Here is a 16651-nt window from a genome sequence, read left to right as displayed (position 1 = left end):
ATTAAAATGGTGGACGTCGCTGCCCACTGGGTTCTGCCGATGCTGACACTTATTTGAAAAAGTAGCCGAACCATAGCAGTAGCGGGAATGCAGCAACTGTGAGCCTCTCTTTCTCTGCGTGACTACTGTGTACGAGTGCTGGGAGTATCTGTATGACCAGCGACAAATGTTTAAAGCAGACAGTGGAAACATGTAGACCCACCACCGCCGAATAAGACGAATACCCACCCATCACCTATCAAGGTCAGGATGACACTGCTAACAGATTATACTAGTAAGGTGCAAACCGTCAGAGGATCATTCTACTGAAATCTCCCGACGAGGTAAAGATGGGCTATCAAGACGAACCATCGCTGCGAGCTATATAAGGGCCGTGTGTTTGCTTCATGCTATTGTCTCCAGGATGTTCTGAGCAGGACATTGTCTGCTTTTTTGGGCTATCGAATTTTGCCTCACCTTCTATATTCTTCTGACGCGGCACTTAGCGACTTCTCTACTGTGTGGCAAGGCATTTTCAGAATGACGAGATAATTTTCGAGTTGGACCGTTTCTTGATCAGACGAAATGAAGACTTCGACAGTCAAGGTCTCCATCAAGTAATCCATTGTTGGGTACTGTGTCACATCCAAGGGCAAATTGTAGAGAATGGTGCGTCTGCTAAGTGAAAAATAATCCATTATAGCATCAGTATTTCGTTGTTAGCAGACACGTTAAACTAAGTTCGCAGGTACTTTACGGTCAGAGTGCGTCGAGACTCAACAAACATTGGAAACCCTGGTTCATGACAGGACTGACCTCACTATAGTCCAACTACGTTACTATCTCTATTTAATGACACCCTAATAGACTGCGAAACCTACCTTCGCAAACGCGGCCGTGGAGCTGATGTATTGGCCATCGGCTAGAATGTTCAGTGGATCATCATTGACAGCTCATGAAACGAAAAACAAAGGTTAAGCCACGTGGCAGCATCAGCCTGACACTTACCACCATCAGTCGCAGTGTAAATCGTGAATATGGTCTAGTGGTTGATATGCCTGGCTATTAATCAGAGATCATGGATTCAGTGTCCAGTCAACAAATCGTTCACTCTTGTGGTGGAAACGCCCTTATTAAGGTCTATTCAATTCAGATTTCTTACATCAAGTAGAGGACCGACCATTTTGATCAAAGAATCAGCAGTACTGACATCGAATCAGCCGAAGTGGCGCCAGTAGAAGGCCTCGCAGCGGGATGCAGTTCACATGCGTGACCTTTATCTGGCAAGAGTCTCCAGCGTTTGATTGTTAGAGCGCTGTGTCAGTAAATTCCCCACCCCGATTCTTTAAGGAATGCACCTCCAACATATAAAACAGCTTAATTTCTAATTACTTTACAGATTAGTCAGTATGTCAAAATTTGATGTTAAGCATGTAATAGGGAGGAAATTAGGAAAGTTTCGGAATTGTGTTTAGGGTTTCTAAGTGCTCTTGATACGCAACACTGGACGAACACAGGGACTAATTACGATACGTTTTAAGCAAAAGCTAGTTTTCCAAGCATCTCAATGTTTACGACGTTATATTTCTGGAATTATGTAAATAATGATATAATTTGCAGATATATTAAGTGATACATGTAGATACTGTCTGCAAAATGTGTCGTGAGTAGAGTTTGTTGTAAAGAAATAGTAAACTAAAACATCGTGCGTGATGCTGAAGTTTTACTCCCTGAACAGATAAAAGACATTTTAAATCTTCATATACGTCTACATCACTTCTCAGAAATTCACATTTAAATGCCTGTCAGAGAAACATTCTTTCTGTCTACCATTCCGCTCTCGGGCAGAGCGAGGGGAAAACGAAAACTTAAATCTTTCCTTGCGAACTTTGATTCTTCTTAGTTTAATACGACGATCATTTCTGTCTATGTAGATAGGCGCCAACAAAATATTTTAGTATTCGGAGGAAAAAGTTAGTGATTTAAATTTTGTGGGAATCTCTCGATGCAACGTCTTTGTTTTAATGATTGCACACCACTTCGCGGATCATATCCGTGAAACTGTCACCCCTGTTTCGCGATATTACAAACAAGATGCCATTCTTCGAACTTTTTCGACGTGCTTGTCAACCATAACTGGTAAGATTCCATACCACGCAGCAACGCTCCAGAAGATGCGTGATGTAGCCAACCTCTTTTAGTAGATCTTTTGAATCTTCTGAGTTTTCTGCTAGTAAAACGCAATCCTTGGTTCGCCTTTCCCAGATGATTATCTTCGCGATCTTAGGAATTTGAGTTGGTGGTGATTGTAATCACTAGATATTTAGCTGAACTGCCAAATGACCTCACAGTTTTCATTATTTAGAATCAGTTGCCACTTTTGGCACCTTGCAGATGTCTTGGATAAATTGTTTTGCACTTAGTTTTGATCTTATGATGACTTTGCTAGACGATAAATGACAACATCATCTGAAAAAAATGAAGAAGTCAGCTCAGATTTCTCCTAAATAACTTATATATATATATATAGATAGAGAGAGAGAGAGAGAGAGAGAGAGAGAGAGAGAGAGTAGGAGTAGCAGGGAGCCTATATCAACGACTTGGGGAAATCCAGATGTCACGATGACTCTCCGTTAGTTACTAGAGCCTGTGATTTTATGAAACGAAATCATCAATCTAGTCGGACAATTAAGGTGATACTCTGTAGGCAAACAATGTGATACGATACCGCATGTGAGGAACGGTAGCAGAAGGCTTCTCGGGCTATAAAATCAATTTGAGATCACCTGTCCATTGCACTCATTATTTCGTGAGAATAAAGAGTTGGTTGTGCTCACAAACACGAGATTTCATGACTCCGTACTGACTATGTGTCAAAAGATCATTTCCGCCAAGGTAATCAGTGTGTTCGAACACAGCATGTCTACCAAAGTCCTACTACATTTGACCTCAGTGATTTGGATCTGTAACTCAGCGAATTGGTTCATATGGTTTGAATGGCTCTGAGCACTATGGGACTTAACATCTGAAGTCATCAGTTCCCTAGACTTAGAACCACTTAAACCTATGAAACTTCCTCGCAGATTAAAACTGTTTGGAAGCTAGGAGGCGAGGTACTGGCTGAAGTAAAGCTGTGAGGACGGGGCGTGGGTCGTGCTTGGGTAGCTCAGTTGGTAGAGCACTTGCCCGCCAAATGCATAGGTCCCGAGTTCGAGTCTCGGTCCGGCACACAGTTTTAATCTGCCAGGAAGTTTCATATCAGCGCACACTCCGCTGTAGAGTGAAAATTTCATTGTACGTAAACCTAATTCACCTAAGGACACCACACACATCCATGCCCGAGGCAGTATTCGAACCTGCGACCGTAGCAGCAGCGCGGTTCCGGACTGAAGCGCCTAGAACAACTCAGCGGATTACCCTTATATTTTTTGTGTGACATGTGCAATTTTACAATCTTTAGTTGCGGATCTTTCGTTGAACAAGCGGCCGTATGTGATTGTTAAGTATGGAGTTATTGTATCAGCAAACTCTGAACGCAACCAAATTTGCAAACAATGTGGACCGGAGACCTTTCCTTTATGAAATGATTTAAGCTGCTTTTCTACACCGAGGATATATACTTATATGCTGCTTATGTTGGCAGTTGCTCTTGATTCGAATTCTAGAATATTCACCATGTATTTCTGAAAATTGTGTTTAGTAATGGCTCTTTAGTGGCACTGTCATCGGCAACATTACCGCAAGTTCCGTGTGGTGAAGCTATTGATGGTGTATCTGGGCTGGATTAGTTTACAAATGAACAGAATCTTTTCGGATTTTCGGCCAGATTTCGAGAGAGAGTTTTGTTACGGAAACTACTGAAAGCATCTCGCACTGAAGTTCGCGCTGATTTTCGAGCTTCTGTACAACATAACCAATATTGGGTATTTTGCGTTCTTTTAAATTTGGCGTGCTTTTTCGTTGCTTTTGCAACAGTGTTCTGACCTACTTTGATTCGTCTCTTATTAATTTATTTGGTAAAAATGTCTGGCGTCGATACTATTTTTGTGATTCTAGCAACATCTAGTTTGTGCTTACATAGTTTGGAAGCAATGGAGACGGTCTCTTAAGAAGGTATCAAATAAATTTTTATCTGATTTATTGAATAGGTATATTATACGTTTATTTTTGGTGCATTGGGATGTTATCGTATTCAGTCTCTCTACAACGTCAGGCCGACCAAGGTGGCCACGCGGTTGTAGGCGCTTCAGTCCGGAACCGCGCGACTCCTACGGTCTCAGGTTCGAATCCTGCCTCGGGAATGGATGTGCGTGATGTCCTTATGTTAGTTAGGTTTAAGTAGTTCTAAGTTCTACGGGACTGATGACATCAGATGTTAAGTCCCATAGTGCTCTTAGCCATTTGAATCATTATAACGTCAGGGTGATCACTAATACCTGTGTCCGTTATGATGTTCCTTGTTTACTCAGGATTATTAGTAGCCGTTATTTATAAGCGACAAACTTATTTTCCTTTCATTACTTGTGGGGACTGCTGAAAGGAAAAAATTTTGTAAGGACTGGAAAGTATGTGCGAGGTTTTTTTTATGTCTCTAAGTGGTCTCATTCTCAAATACTGGATGAATATAGTCTGATTAATTTGCGCGCCGTGTGGTACACTGGCTCAAAACATGTACACCATTTCTAACTGTAATACTTGTCTCACTGTGTTACGTCTGTAACATCAGATTATACCTCTTAATCAGTAAATTACGATAATATAATATTGTTAAATTCGTTCAGTAATTATACGAGATACCAAAAATCAATGTTGCATTGTCACCATGCACCGGTCTAGCCGTTTAGGAATATAGATAACTTACAGTGTCTGTCAGTGGAAGCTATGTGTCACCCAATGAACTACGTGCTACGGTGAGTGACTGTTGCAATAGCAGGATTACAAGGCTTGGGTAAACATTCATTATACTAGAATTGGTTTGTAATTTTCGTAAGAATTTTAGACTGCGACCAACTTTGTGCGTGTCCTTTCGTTAATGTTGAATAGCATATTTTCCATTCCTTGTGTCGGGAATATTTGACAGCGTCATTGGTGTTAGACTCAGGTACCATTTCGAAACCTGACGATGTAAGAAATTTTCAACGACAGTTCTTCGCCAGCAAGAGCAGACGACATAGCGGCGAACTCTTCTTCACCACCAAGCCGTCTTTCAGTGAATTGGATTAAATCTCAGACCTGTCTGCAGTGTCTCTTAGTGTGGTAACATGTGAGGCTGCTGATGATCCGCTCACAGAATAGTAATACTAATCCCCGTTGGTGTTATTCGAGACGCGCAGGCACGTGGTTTGACCCCCTTCCATCATTTCCATTAGCAGCAACTCGTTTACCCTAAAACCCTACAACACAAGCCAAGCACTTAACATAGCTACGCCAACATACACACACACACACACACACACACACACACACACACACACACACACACACACATTTACACAGACATACACTTGTAGGCCACTTTAAGTAAAGAAAGGAAACTCGCCCTCAGCTCTTCAATAACTTCAAAATTTACGTGAATATTATCTAAACCATTCGTGTTTGAGCTAATTATCCAGTTATTTGGAATTTATGAACTTTCAATTTTTCCAGTTTGTTTATTCTTGGCAATATTTTCGTTACGTTCATTAATGTGCGGTGTGTTCTGTATTTGGCCTTTAGTGTGTTCATCCAGTGCCTGTCACTTACCAGAGCTGTGGTGTAGTTATCCTGCAACGTGATATCACTGCCGTTGTAGTAGAACTGTTTAACAGCATTAGCGCCATTCAGTCTCTCTTCTCTCGTCGGAAGCCGTAGGTCGCATCCGACAATTTCGTCAAAATTCTCGTTGAGATTGCTTACTCGTCCTTCTGTAGATAACGCTCCGTTGTCTGAAACAAAAAGTGATCATTATATGAGCTTTATAGAAAACAGTCCTGTAAATAATCTCTGAAGTTAAAGTACAGGCTCTGTAGGCTGGCTCCGGCTACGAGTGTCGCCAAGTTTGAGGAAAAATGTCCACCTGCATTCCTAGATACTTCGACTTGCCTTCCGATAGTAATGTGCAAGCTTCTGCATTAGACAGAATCATCACCAGTTACTGTAAGGAAAGAATTGAGTTTATTTATTTTATTTTGCGTGAACAAAATGTATGGGAAGGCAAAGGTACACAAGTCGGTCGTGGACTGTTGAAGTCTGCACCCTGCATTCGTGCCATACAGTGCTGACATAAATACGTACCTAACAGGCCAAATTCAAATCACCAGCGATTTGAATCACAGTGGACCTTAGAACACTCGCCATGGCTCTGTGGAGGAGACGCTATGTCCGTTCGTCTACCGCCGTTGATCGTCCTGTTTGGGAGTTTAATCAGGTGGAGTAATAATTGTCTGTGTGGTGCTGAAGCTCTTAATTGGACACTGTTGACGTTGGAAACTAAAACATTGTGTTCTCTCCGACTTGCTATGACCCTTGCGTCTTGCATCGATAATCATCCAACATTCTAAGTCGGCTAGCAGCTTCTGTGTTCAGTATGGATTTATCTGAACGAGATTTCTAAGTCATAGAATCTGCACTAGTGCCATAATTTATTTTTGTGCACTGTGTTTGGCGCACATCACTCAGAATTAGATCAAAAGTCACCTGACCGTAAATAACTACAGGCTACTATACTCGTCATTTTTTAACAAAATGTTGCAAAATGTGTGACTGCACCTTGTTTTACGTCCATTCAGCTCAGCTTATACTTCGTGAAGAAAAATTGTATTACACCAACACTTGTTATTTATTTTAAAACAACTGAAATTGAGACGGCAGCAGAGATAAAATTGCTGAAGGGGACGCCTAATCGATAGTAAAAAAAGTATTTGACGAGAAAAATAAAGACGAAAACTGTACATAGCACAACAAAACTAAACGGGAAAAAATACTGTGCAACAAAGAGAGGAGCAGTTTATAACAAGTCACTGGAGTAATTAACCATAAACTGGGGAAATGCTACGTTGTCCAGGCCGAGTTTCCGGACTTCGGCAGTCAGACACTGCTGTGGCGGCCGCTGTAGCACGTCTTGTGTTCCTATCGTCGTCTGGGATCTTTACTTCATAGGCTGCCGTGGACAAGGAACGACCTAAGACTTCATAGCACAGCTCGCTTGAAGTCAGTAGGAGACAGTCGTGCACAGGCACTTTAAAGTCCAAATCCTAAGCGTTCTTCTTAACTGCCAACAATACTCAACGTATAGTATTCTGCTTGGATGTGCAGCCGGATTATGTTCTCACCTTGACATAATATTTCAATGGACCAACTGGTCGTCGTATTTAGGTGAGTATGCTGATGCAGAATCTCGCCGGAACTGTTTCCAACAGAATCGGCAGCTCCTTTGTACACCACAACCTGCTCATCGCTCGTGCATTAGCAGCAGCGCTGCTGCACTGAAGCGCAAGTGGTGTACGTGTGAATTCTAAGGGACCAAACTGTTGAGGTCATCGGCTCCTACACTTACACACTACTTAAACTAACTTAACTTACTCTGAGGACAACACACACACCCATGCCCGAGGGAGGACTCGAACCTCCGGCGGGAGGGGTCGCGCAATCCGTGACGTGGCTCCTCAAACTGAGCAGCCACTCCGCGCGGCTCACAAGTGAAGTACCAATGCACTGGTGGGAGAAATGAGCTAAACCACACATCGTTAGCAGAACACTAATTAAAAGAATCCACTGCTCGAAATGTAGACCGCTGTTTAATAGAAGATGAAATCGGATTCCGCATCTTACTTACGGGGAAATCTATATTCCTAATAATAATATAATGAGATAATTGAATTTCAGTAGATTCCCTTGGAACACATTGCCAGCAACGGGAAGCAGTGATCATTTGCGTCTCATTATACAACATCTTATGTCCCTCATTAAGAAAGTGTTCTGCCACTGTGGATTTCGTTGACTGAAATAAATGAATGTGACAGTGGTGTACGGACAGTTTGGCCAATATAAGCCATCCCACAATGACAAGGAATTTTGTAGACGCCCAGTCTCCTCAGTGGCAACACATTCTTTACTGGTCCAATACGTGCTCCAATGTTGGTCAGTGGCATAAATACACTTTTCATGTCATGTCTCATTATAATTCTTGAAATTTTCAAAGAAATGCTACCAGCTAAATGTAAAAAAAAAAAAAACAACAGATCTTTAAGCATCCTCTGACGCTTTTAACCGCAGTTCAGCGTGAAGAGCGCGACATACACTGAGGTGGCAAACGCACCAGATATCTTTTAATATGGCGTCGGACCTCCTTTTACCTGGCGTGGTGGAGCAATGCGACATGGCATCGACGTAACATGTCTTTCACAGTCCTCTGCAGAAATATTGTGTCATGCTGCCTCCATAATTGTGAAAGTGATGCCGCTGCACGATTTTTGTGCACGACCTCTAGATTACTTCCTATTAATGTTCAATGAGATTAATGTCAGGTGATCTGGGTAGGCAAATCATTCGCTCGAAATGTCCAGAATGTTCTTCAAACCAGTCGCGAACAGCTGCAGCCCGGCGACATGGCGCATAATCATCCATAAAAATCCCGTTGTTTAATGAATGCAGATGATCTCCAAGTAGCAGAATATCATTTCTAGTCAATGGTCGGTTCAATTGGACAAGAAGAACCCAGTCCATTCCATGTAAACACAGCCCACACCATCATGAAGCGCATTGCCTTGTAAACGACCTGGATCCATGTCTTCGTGGGGTCTGCGTTATCCTAGAATCCTATCATAAGCTCTTACAAAATGAAGTCAGGACTCATCTGACAGGTCACGGTTTTGCGATCGTCTAAGGTCCAACCGGTACGGTCACGAGCAAAAGAGAGGCCCTGCAGGCGATGTCGTGCTGGCAGCAAAGACACTCGAGTGTTATCTGCTGTCATAGCCCATTAACGCCAGATTTTGCCTCACTGTTCGTCGTACGTCTCACTTTAATTTCTACGGCTATTTCAAGCAGTATTGCTTGTCTGTCAGCACTGACAACTCCACACCTACAGCGCTGTTCTCGGTGGTTAGAAGAACGCCGTCGACCACTACGTTGTCCGTGGTGAGAGGTAATTCCCGAAATTTGGTATTCTCGGCGCACTTTTGCCACTGTGGATCTCGGAATATTGAATTCCCTAACTTTTTCCGAAATGGAACGACACATGCGTCTAGCTCCAACAACCATTCCACGTTCAAAGTCTGTTAAAACCCATCGCACGCGACGGTTAGATCAGAAACCTTTTCACATGAAACACCTGAGTGCAAACGACAGTTTCGCCAATACACTGGCCTTTTATACTCTGCGATACTACCGCCGTCTGTGTATGTTCATGTCAGTATCCCATGACTTTTAACACCTCACTGTATTTGTTGGGCAGTATAAATATTTTGCTTAAAAACGGCTTTAAGTCGGTCCAATTCCCATGTCAGTATGCGAAGGTTCACGATATACACTATTCCCCAAAGTCCCATCTCCATTTCTGTGAACCAAGAAAAGGAAGTTTTTCATCCTTTTCAACTTCCATTGTAAACTTGACTCTTGGATGGAGACTATTAAAACGATTAAAAGTCGTAATATATATTTCTTAAGTGGGTGACAACGACTCAGTGACGTTTGTTTCAATGCGGATGCAGTAATATAGTACGAACTCATAAGGGAATCAATAATTTGTTGGTAGTGAGTCAATGGACGAGGGTCACGCGTGCGATGAATTGGGGATCTGGGTCAGACAAAAAGTGTGTCCTGATGGCCGAGATGGTTCAGGTAACCGTCCTAGAGAGATGCTTCATCCGGTCTCGAGTCCCTTTCTGGCATAAGTTCGCCAGTGTTAATGCACTGAGCGGCTGGAAGTCACGATTTTCCACTAATCTTTTTCACTTACTTCCCCACCATCTATTTCATATAAATTTAGGCGTGCTGTTCCCCTGCATATAGTGTGGGCAAGACTGTAATCCTTTTCACGAAAGCCGGCCGGAGTGGCCGAGCGGTTCTAGGCGCTGCAGTCTGGAACCGTGCGACCGCGACGGTCGCAGGTTCAAATCCTGCTTCGGGCATGGATGTGTGCGATGTCCTTAGGTTGGTTAGGTGTAAGTAGTTCTAAGTTCTAGGGGACTGATGACCTCAGAAGTTAAGTCCCATAGTGCTCAGAGCCATTTGAACCATTTTTTTTCTCACGAAAGTGATTTCTTCTTGGGGTCAGATGAGTGATGTTAAGAACTGTTAAGCAGTTCCCTCAGTAGCACGCGGAGCTTTTATTATAAGCTTTTGAAATGCGTACCCTACTTACCCAGGTAGTTCCACAATCACAAACCGTAAGCTATGAGAAGGGGATCTTATACCGTGGAACTATTCTGATGGAAATCTGGGATTGAGTGAAAGGTTTCTGAGTTAACTGCCCCTCTCCCTGTGCACAAACTATGTATATGTTCGTGATTTCCTTAGTTTCCATAGTCCACTATACAATAGACTTCTATAAAACAGCTGACGTGTAGCACTTGTAATTCTTGGACTGAGAGCCGGTACCGAAAAAAGGGAAAATCTCATTTGAGAGCGTAATTTTTAAACAAATTTTCGTCATGCAACAAATTTGCTGTCCAAGAATATCCTGAAATACAACTCATCAGTTGGATGATTACTGAAGACATATTTCAAAACTGCATTGAAAGATCAGATATTATCTTACTTACGCTGTGTTTGTGCCAGTTGCTCGAGGTCAGTGACACCAGACATGTAAGGAACCAGACTGTAGCGGCCTTCAGCCACCAGAGTCCACGGTTCTTCCGTCAGAAACGCACCATCGTGTTCTGGTTCAGCACTGGGTACCCACACACAGGCGAACAAGGTCTTGCTATCCTGTCATAGAACATTGGCTGTTCTTTATTCAATGACATTACAACGTAATTAGTAAGATTAATTTGTAACATACCATCAGCTCAAAGCATCGACGCAACCTTAAACAGAAATATGCACAGTCAAACTATTCGAATACATTTATCTGCCTGAGTTTGCTATGCGTTCGAAATAATTTTGGCCACGTTTGATCAGCAGTAGATTGACTTGGTGGAATCAGTTATTTCCCAGAACTGTAGCTTGGTTTGATACATTTGTGTTAGTGTTTGAATGTTAATCATATGAGGATACTGAAAAATAGGTGTTAGTGACTTGTTCGTTACTTCGTCCCTGCTCAGTGTAGAGAGAAGATACGCAATAACCAAAGTAAATACATGTACATAATATACAGTGCGTCCATTAATTATCGAGCATATCATATTTATACATAAAAGGCAAAAATTCAACAGAAAAGATGATTCCTAATGCTGGTCAGCGTATGAAAAGTTTGTGTGTGTGTGATCGGTGATACTGACAACTGTCACGAAATTCGAAAAGACAGAAAAATTGACACCGTCCAAGAGAAAACAATGTGCGCTATAGTTACTCTATGGCATGCGTCTAAACCTAGCATACGGAATTTCTGCTTTACTCTTTCAATGAAACAGTATACTGTGGATGTTAAATATCTTTTATGGCGGAATCTGTTCTTTGTCAAGTCTGTGGGCGTTAAACTAATGCATACACTGAATTGTCAAAAGAAACCGTAGTGCAGCATTGCGAGTGCTGAGACGGTTGTACGGGCACGTTCCGAAAGCCAATAAACTAAAAAATAGTCATTCCTATCAGATACACAATTAATTTTATTGTTAGATAATAAAGCTACGACAATCTTGAAGTAGATAAATGCAACCAAGCCGGATACATACCTCCTCAGATAACGCACTGGATGCGTCCAGCACTAGTGTGTTTGCATCCACTGTTTTCAGAAAATTTAGAAGGTCGCTGGAACTTGTTCCTGTATATCCTAGAGTTCCCGCAAACCGTACCGCTCTATCGGTTGCATTTCTAGAGAATGCCCAAGGGTTCAATGCTGATCCGCTCATTGCTATTGCATTCTTAAATAGACCTGGAAGGTAATTCAAGATCGTGAGTAGTAAAAATGGTTACATGAGGCTATCGAAAACATGCAGTCAATTTTAAATGAAATACATATATACATATTATAAAAATTGGATATACGTGTATATCTATGTACGTATTTATCTATGCCAGAATGATATTTTCACTTTGGAGTGGAGGGTGCGCTGATATGAGACTATCGTGGCAGATTAAAACTGTGTACCGGACCGAGACTCGAAATCGGGACCTTTTACCTTTCGCCAGCAAGTGCTCTACCATCTGAGCTACCCAAGCACAACTCACGGCACATCCTCACACCTTTGCTCCCGCCAGTACCTCGTCTCCTACCTTCCAAACTTTACAGAAGTTCTCCTGCGAACCTTGCAGGATTAGCACTCCTGAATGAAAGGATGTTGCGGAGATATGGAAGATCGTAGAGCACTTGCCCGTGAAAGGCAAAAGGTGTCGAGTTCGAGTGTCGGTCCAGCACACAGTTTTATTCTGCCGGGAAAGTTTCTTTATCTATCTATGCTCCACATATCCTCCTAAATATATCCATCGATTTCAACCACAGTTGGTACTTACATCAATTAGTATTTGGAAATCACCGCTGTGGGTATAAGAACCACCTACCTATGGTGGGTTGGTTGGAGTGAAAAATCGGTGCAGTCCATGACGCGTGAATATCTATACTTCAGTCATCCAGTATTTCAAAATGAGAGCGCTTAGAGACTTGCAATGAACTTTAAGCATAATTTCTGACCTTTGCAATCTGTTTCTTGCTGGCGTCCCCCGCAAAATAATGAAAATAAGTAAGTTTATCACTTATGAAATTTTCACTGTTCGTGTAGTAAAATTGGCGTATGAATCACGACGTTCTAATTTATTACTTTTTTACTACTGCCTGTATTGGCAACACATTTTGCTGGCAGAATTTACCTACATCACTGGATGTACCTTAAAAATTATCACTGTGCAGCACACAGTTCAGGTAACAGGACGTCATATACATTGAGCTGCGTGAAAATGAAATTCACTAGGATTAACGTAATACGGTAGAGAGCGAAGGGGGGGAGAGGAGATGGACAGACATCAATCGGCACAGATAGGTGGGGGGAGGTGCTGGATAGAGAGAGGGGAAGGAAAATTGATAAAGAGTGCAGAATGGAAGAGATGGATAGAAAACGGAAAGAGGAGGAGTTGAAAAGAGGCGGGGGAGGAAGAATAGTCAGAGAGAGGGAGGAGGAGGAGATGAACAGACAGTGGAGGAGGAGGAAATGGACAGAGAAAGGGAAGAGCGGGAGATAGACAGATAGGTGGGAGAGGAGGAGATGTACAGAGAGTGGGTAAAGGGGGAGATGGACTACTCTAAGTTTAGAATTAATACATACCTGGGCAATATCGAGTACTCAACTGGTTATACTATTACGGAAAAACCGAGCGAGGTGGCGCAGCGGTTAGTACACTGGACTCGCATTCGGGAGGACGACGGTTCAATCCCGTCTCCGGCCATCCTGATTTAGGTTTTCCGTGATTTCCCTAAATCGTTTCAGGCAAATGCCGGGATGGTTCCTTTGAAAGGGCACGGCCGATTTCCTTCCCAATCCTTCCCTAACCCGAGCTTGTGCTCCGTCTCTAATGGCCCCGTTGTCGACGAGACGTTAAACACTAACCACCACCACCACCTATTACGGAAAAAGAAATCAAAACACCAAGCACGATATGTGCGACATAAACGAAAGTTTGGTGAACGTGTTACTACATGTCAAAAATGATGACTACTCACTTTTCTAATCAGTAGCGTAAGAGCGGTGGTAGCAGCGTCACTTGAGGACGTAAATCACTTTTGCTTAATGGTCATGAACGTCCGGACGCCCTATAGGGTGCATTCTGCTGACCCAAAACCACCGCCATTTGCGACTTCAGTGGTGTCAAGCGAGAGCTCATTGGAGGGCAGGGTGGAGATCTGTTGTGATTTCTGATGAAAGCTGGCTCTATCTCGGTGCCAGTGATGACCGTGTGTTGATTAGAAGGGGGTCAGTTTAGGGCCTGCGTCCAACCTGTTTGCGTGCTACACACTGGACATACACCTGGAGTTACAGGGTGGCCTGCGATTTTGTATGAAAGTAAGAGCTCTCGCGTGGTTATGCCACACATCTTGACTGCAAATTGGTTCGTCAGTCTGGTGACTCGACATGTTGTGTTGCCATTCATGAACACCATTACAGTGGGTTTTTTCCAACACGATAACGCTCGCCCATATACCATTATTGTAACCCAACATGCTCTACAGAATGTTGATATGTTGCCTTGGCCTACTCGATTACGAGATCTGTCTCCAATACCGAGCACATATGGGACACCATTGGACCACAGTATCAGCGTCATACACAAACAACATTAATCGTCCCTGAATTGACCGAATACAAAAGTACGGAACTACATACCGAAAACTGACATCTGGCAGGTGTACAACACAAAGTTTGCATGTTCGCATGCTTGAATTCAACATTCTTGCGGTTACACCGGTTATTAATGTACCAACATTCCACATTTATAAGGGTTTATCTAGCGCTTATTTTAACCTGTAATCTTGCGATGTTAATCACTTCAGAGTATTACCTAGAGAAATAAATTCCCGACATTTGTGTTGACTTCAGAGTATTACCTAGAGAAATAAATTCCCGACATTTGTGTTGCAATTTTTTATTCCATCAGTGTACTTTAAGTATGTGGATAGTTCTATAGTGCATGAGGCTTAATATATTATCCATAATATACTATCCTTAATATATCATCCTTAGCAGTTGTGGTTCAAATTTTTGGAGCGAGGAGGTGTTTTACTTACATTATCTGAAACAAAAATTTTTGATAGTGTAATAACTCGCACTATTTTGAACCCCGTGTTTGCTGCCAATATATGGTAGCGTACAAATATTCCCCCGCTGGGTGTTAGAAGGTTGAAAATTAAAAATGAGAAATGAAGTCTGACTAAATTTAATATTCCCTTTACCTGCTCGCCAGGTCTGATCATTCTCGATAAAACGAAAAGTTGTCTGTAAAGATGACATGCATTGAGCATCGAATTCACTGAAAGGTGAACACAGAAGTTATCAAGAACAGTGATTTACACACACAAAAAAAAAGTTTTGCATCACCTGAGTTCCCAGAACTCCTGAAGACAGACGTTGACTATCGATATTGTATCACAGACACAGTCCCTTTGTTCAGAGATGTCACTAAACCCGTCCAAAGATGTAAACAACCATGCACGAGCAGCACCTCTTAGACGGAGGGGTTCCAACAGCCCATCAGTTCCAGTCATTCCACCAAGAAGGAGGTGCACGGCTCGTGTTGTCTGTAGTTCAACCATGCCAGGACGGACAATGCCGCGGTTCGATCGCGTCCGCATTGTTACTCTGTGCCTGGAAGGGTTCTCAACAAGGGTAAAGTCCAGGAGTATCTTAGTAAACCAAAGCGATGTTTTTCAGACATGGAGGAGATACAGATAGACAGGGACTGTCGATGACATGCCTCGCTCAGGCCGCCCAAGGGCTACTACTGCAGTGGATGACCGCTACCTACGGATTATGGGTCAGAGGAAACCTGACAGCAACGCCACCATATTGAGAAAGCTTTTCGTGCAGCGACAAGACGTCGTGTTACGACTCTTACTGTACTGAATAGGCTGCGTGATGCGCAACTTCACTCCCGACGTACATGGCAAGGTCCATCTTAGCAACCAAGACACCATGCACTGTGGTACAGATGGGCCCAACAACATGCCGCATGGACCGCTCAGGATTCGCATCACGTTCTCTTCACCGATGAGTGTCGCATATGCCTTCAATCAGACAATCGTCGGAGACGCGTTTGGAGGCATCCAGGTCAGGCTGAACGCCTTAGACAAACTGTCCAGTGAGTACACCAAGGTGGAGGTTCTCTGATATTTTGGGGTGGCATTGTGTGGGGCCGACCTACGACACTGGTGTAGGAGCCGTAACGGCTGTACGATACGTGAATGCCATCCTCGATCGACAGTACAACCATGTTGGCAGCATACTGGTGAGGCATTCGTCTTCATGGATGACAATTCGTGCACACATCGTGCACATCTTGTGAATGACTTCATTCAGGATAACGACATCGTTAATTAGAGTGGCCTGCACGTTCTCCGGACATGAACCCTATCGAACATGCTTGGGATAGATTGAAAAGGGCTGTTTATGGATGACGTGACCCACCAACCACTCTGATGGATCTACGCCGAATCACCGTTGAGGAGTGGGACAATCTGGACCAACAATGTCTTGATGAACTTGTGGATAGTATGCCACGACGAATACAGGGCTGCATCAATGCAAGAGGACGTGGTACTGGGTATTAGAGGTACCGGTGTGTAGAGCAGCCCCGACCTCCACCTCTGAAGGTCTCGCTGTTTGGTGGTAAAACATGCAATGTGTGGTGTTAATGAGCAATAAAAAGGGCGGAAATGATGCTAATGTTGATCTCTGTTCCAATTTTCTGTACAAGTTGCGGAACTCTCGGAACCGAGGTGGTACAAAACTTTCATTGATGTGTGTATTAAATCAATGAGTGAAAACAAGGAAGTCATTAACAAATGTTTTCAGGGTCGCTTTTACTGGACAGGCTTGGCACAAGTGGG

General features: G+C 43.0%; 1 protein-coding gene across 1 annotated transcript in view; it reads right to left on the bottom strand.

Annotated features, from left to right (window-relative positions):
- LOC126320770 (esterase FE4-like) overlaps nt 1-16651 on the bottom strand; it is a 77560-nt gene that overhangs the window by 17538 nt on the left and 43371 nt on the right. The window contains exons 6-8 of the mRNA XM_049994119.1: nt 11793-11992; nt 10722-10887; nt 5722-5903 (exon numbers count right to left, since the gene is read on the bottom strand). Of these exons, the coding sequence (XP_049850076.1) occupies nt 5722-5903; nt 10722-10887; nt 11793-11992 (548 nt within the window). The remainder of the gene's footprint in view (nt 1-5721; nt 5904-10721; nt 10888-11792; nt 11993-16651) is intronic.

The sequence above is a fragment of the Schistocerca gregaria genome, chromosome 2, assembly GCF_023897955.1.
Source record: "Schistocerca gregaria isolate iqSchGreg1 chromosome 2, iqSchGreg1.2, whole genome shotgun sequence".
Classification (NCBI taxonomy): Eukaryota; Metazoa; Arthropoda; class Insecta; order Orthoptera; family Acrididae; genus Schistocerca; species Schistocerca gregaria.
Note: the sequence above shows the minus strand (reverse complement) of the source record. Positions and strands in the feature narration are given on the sequence as shown.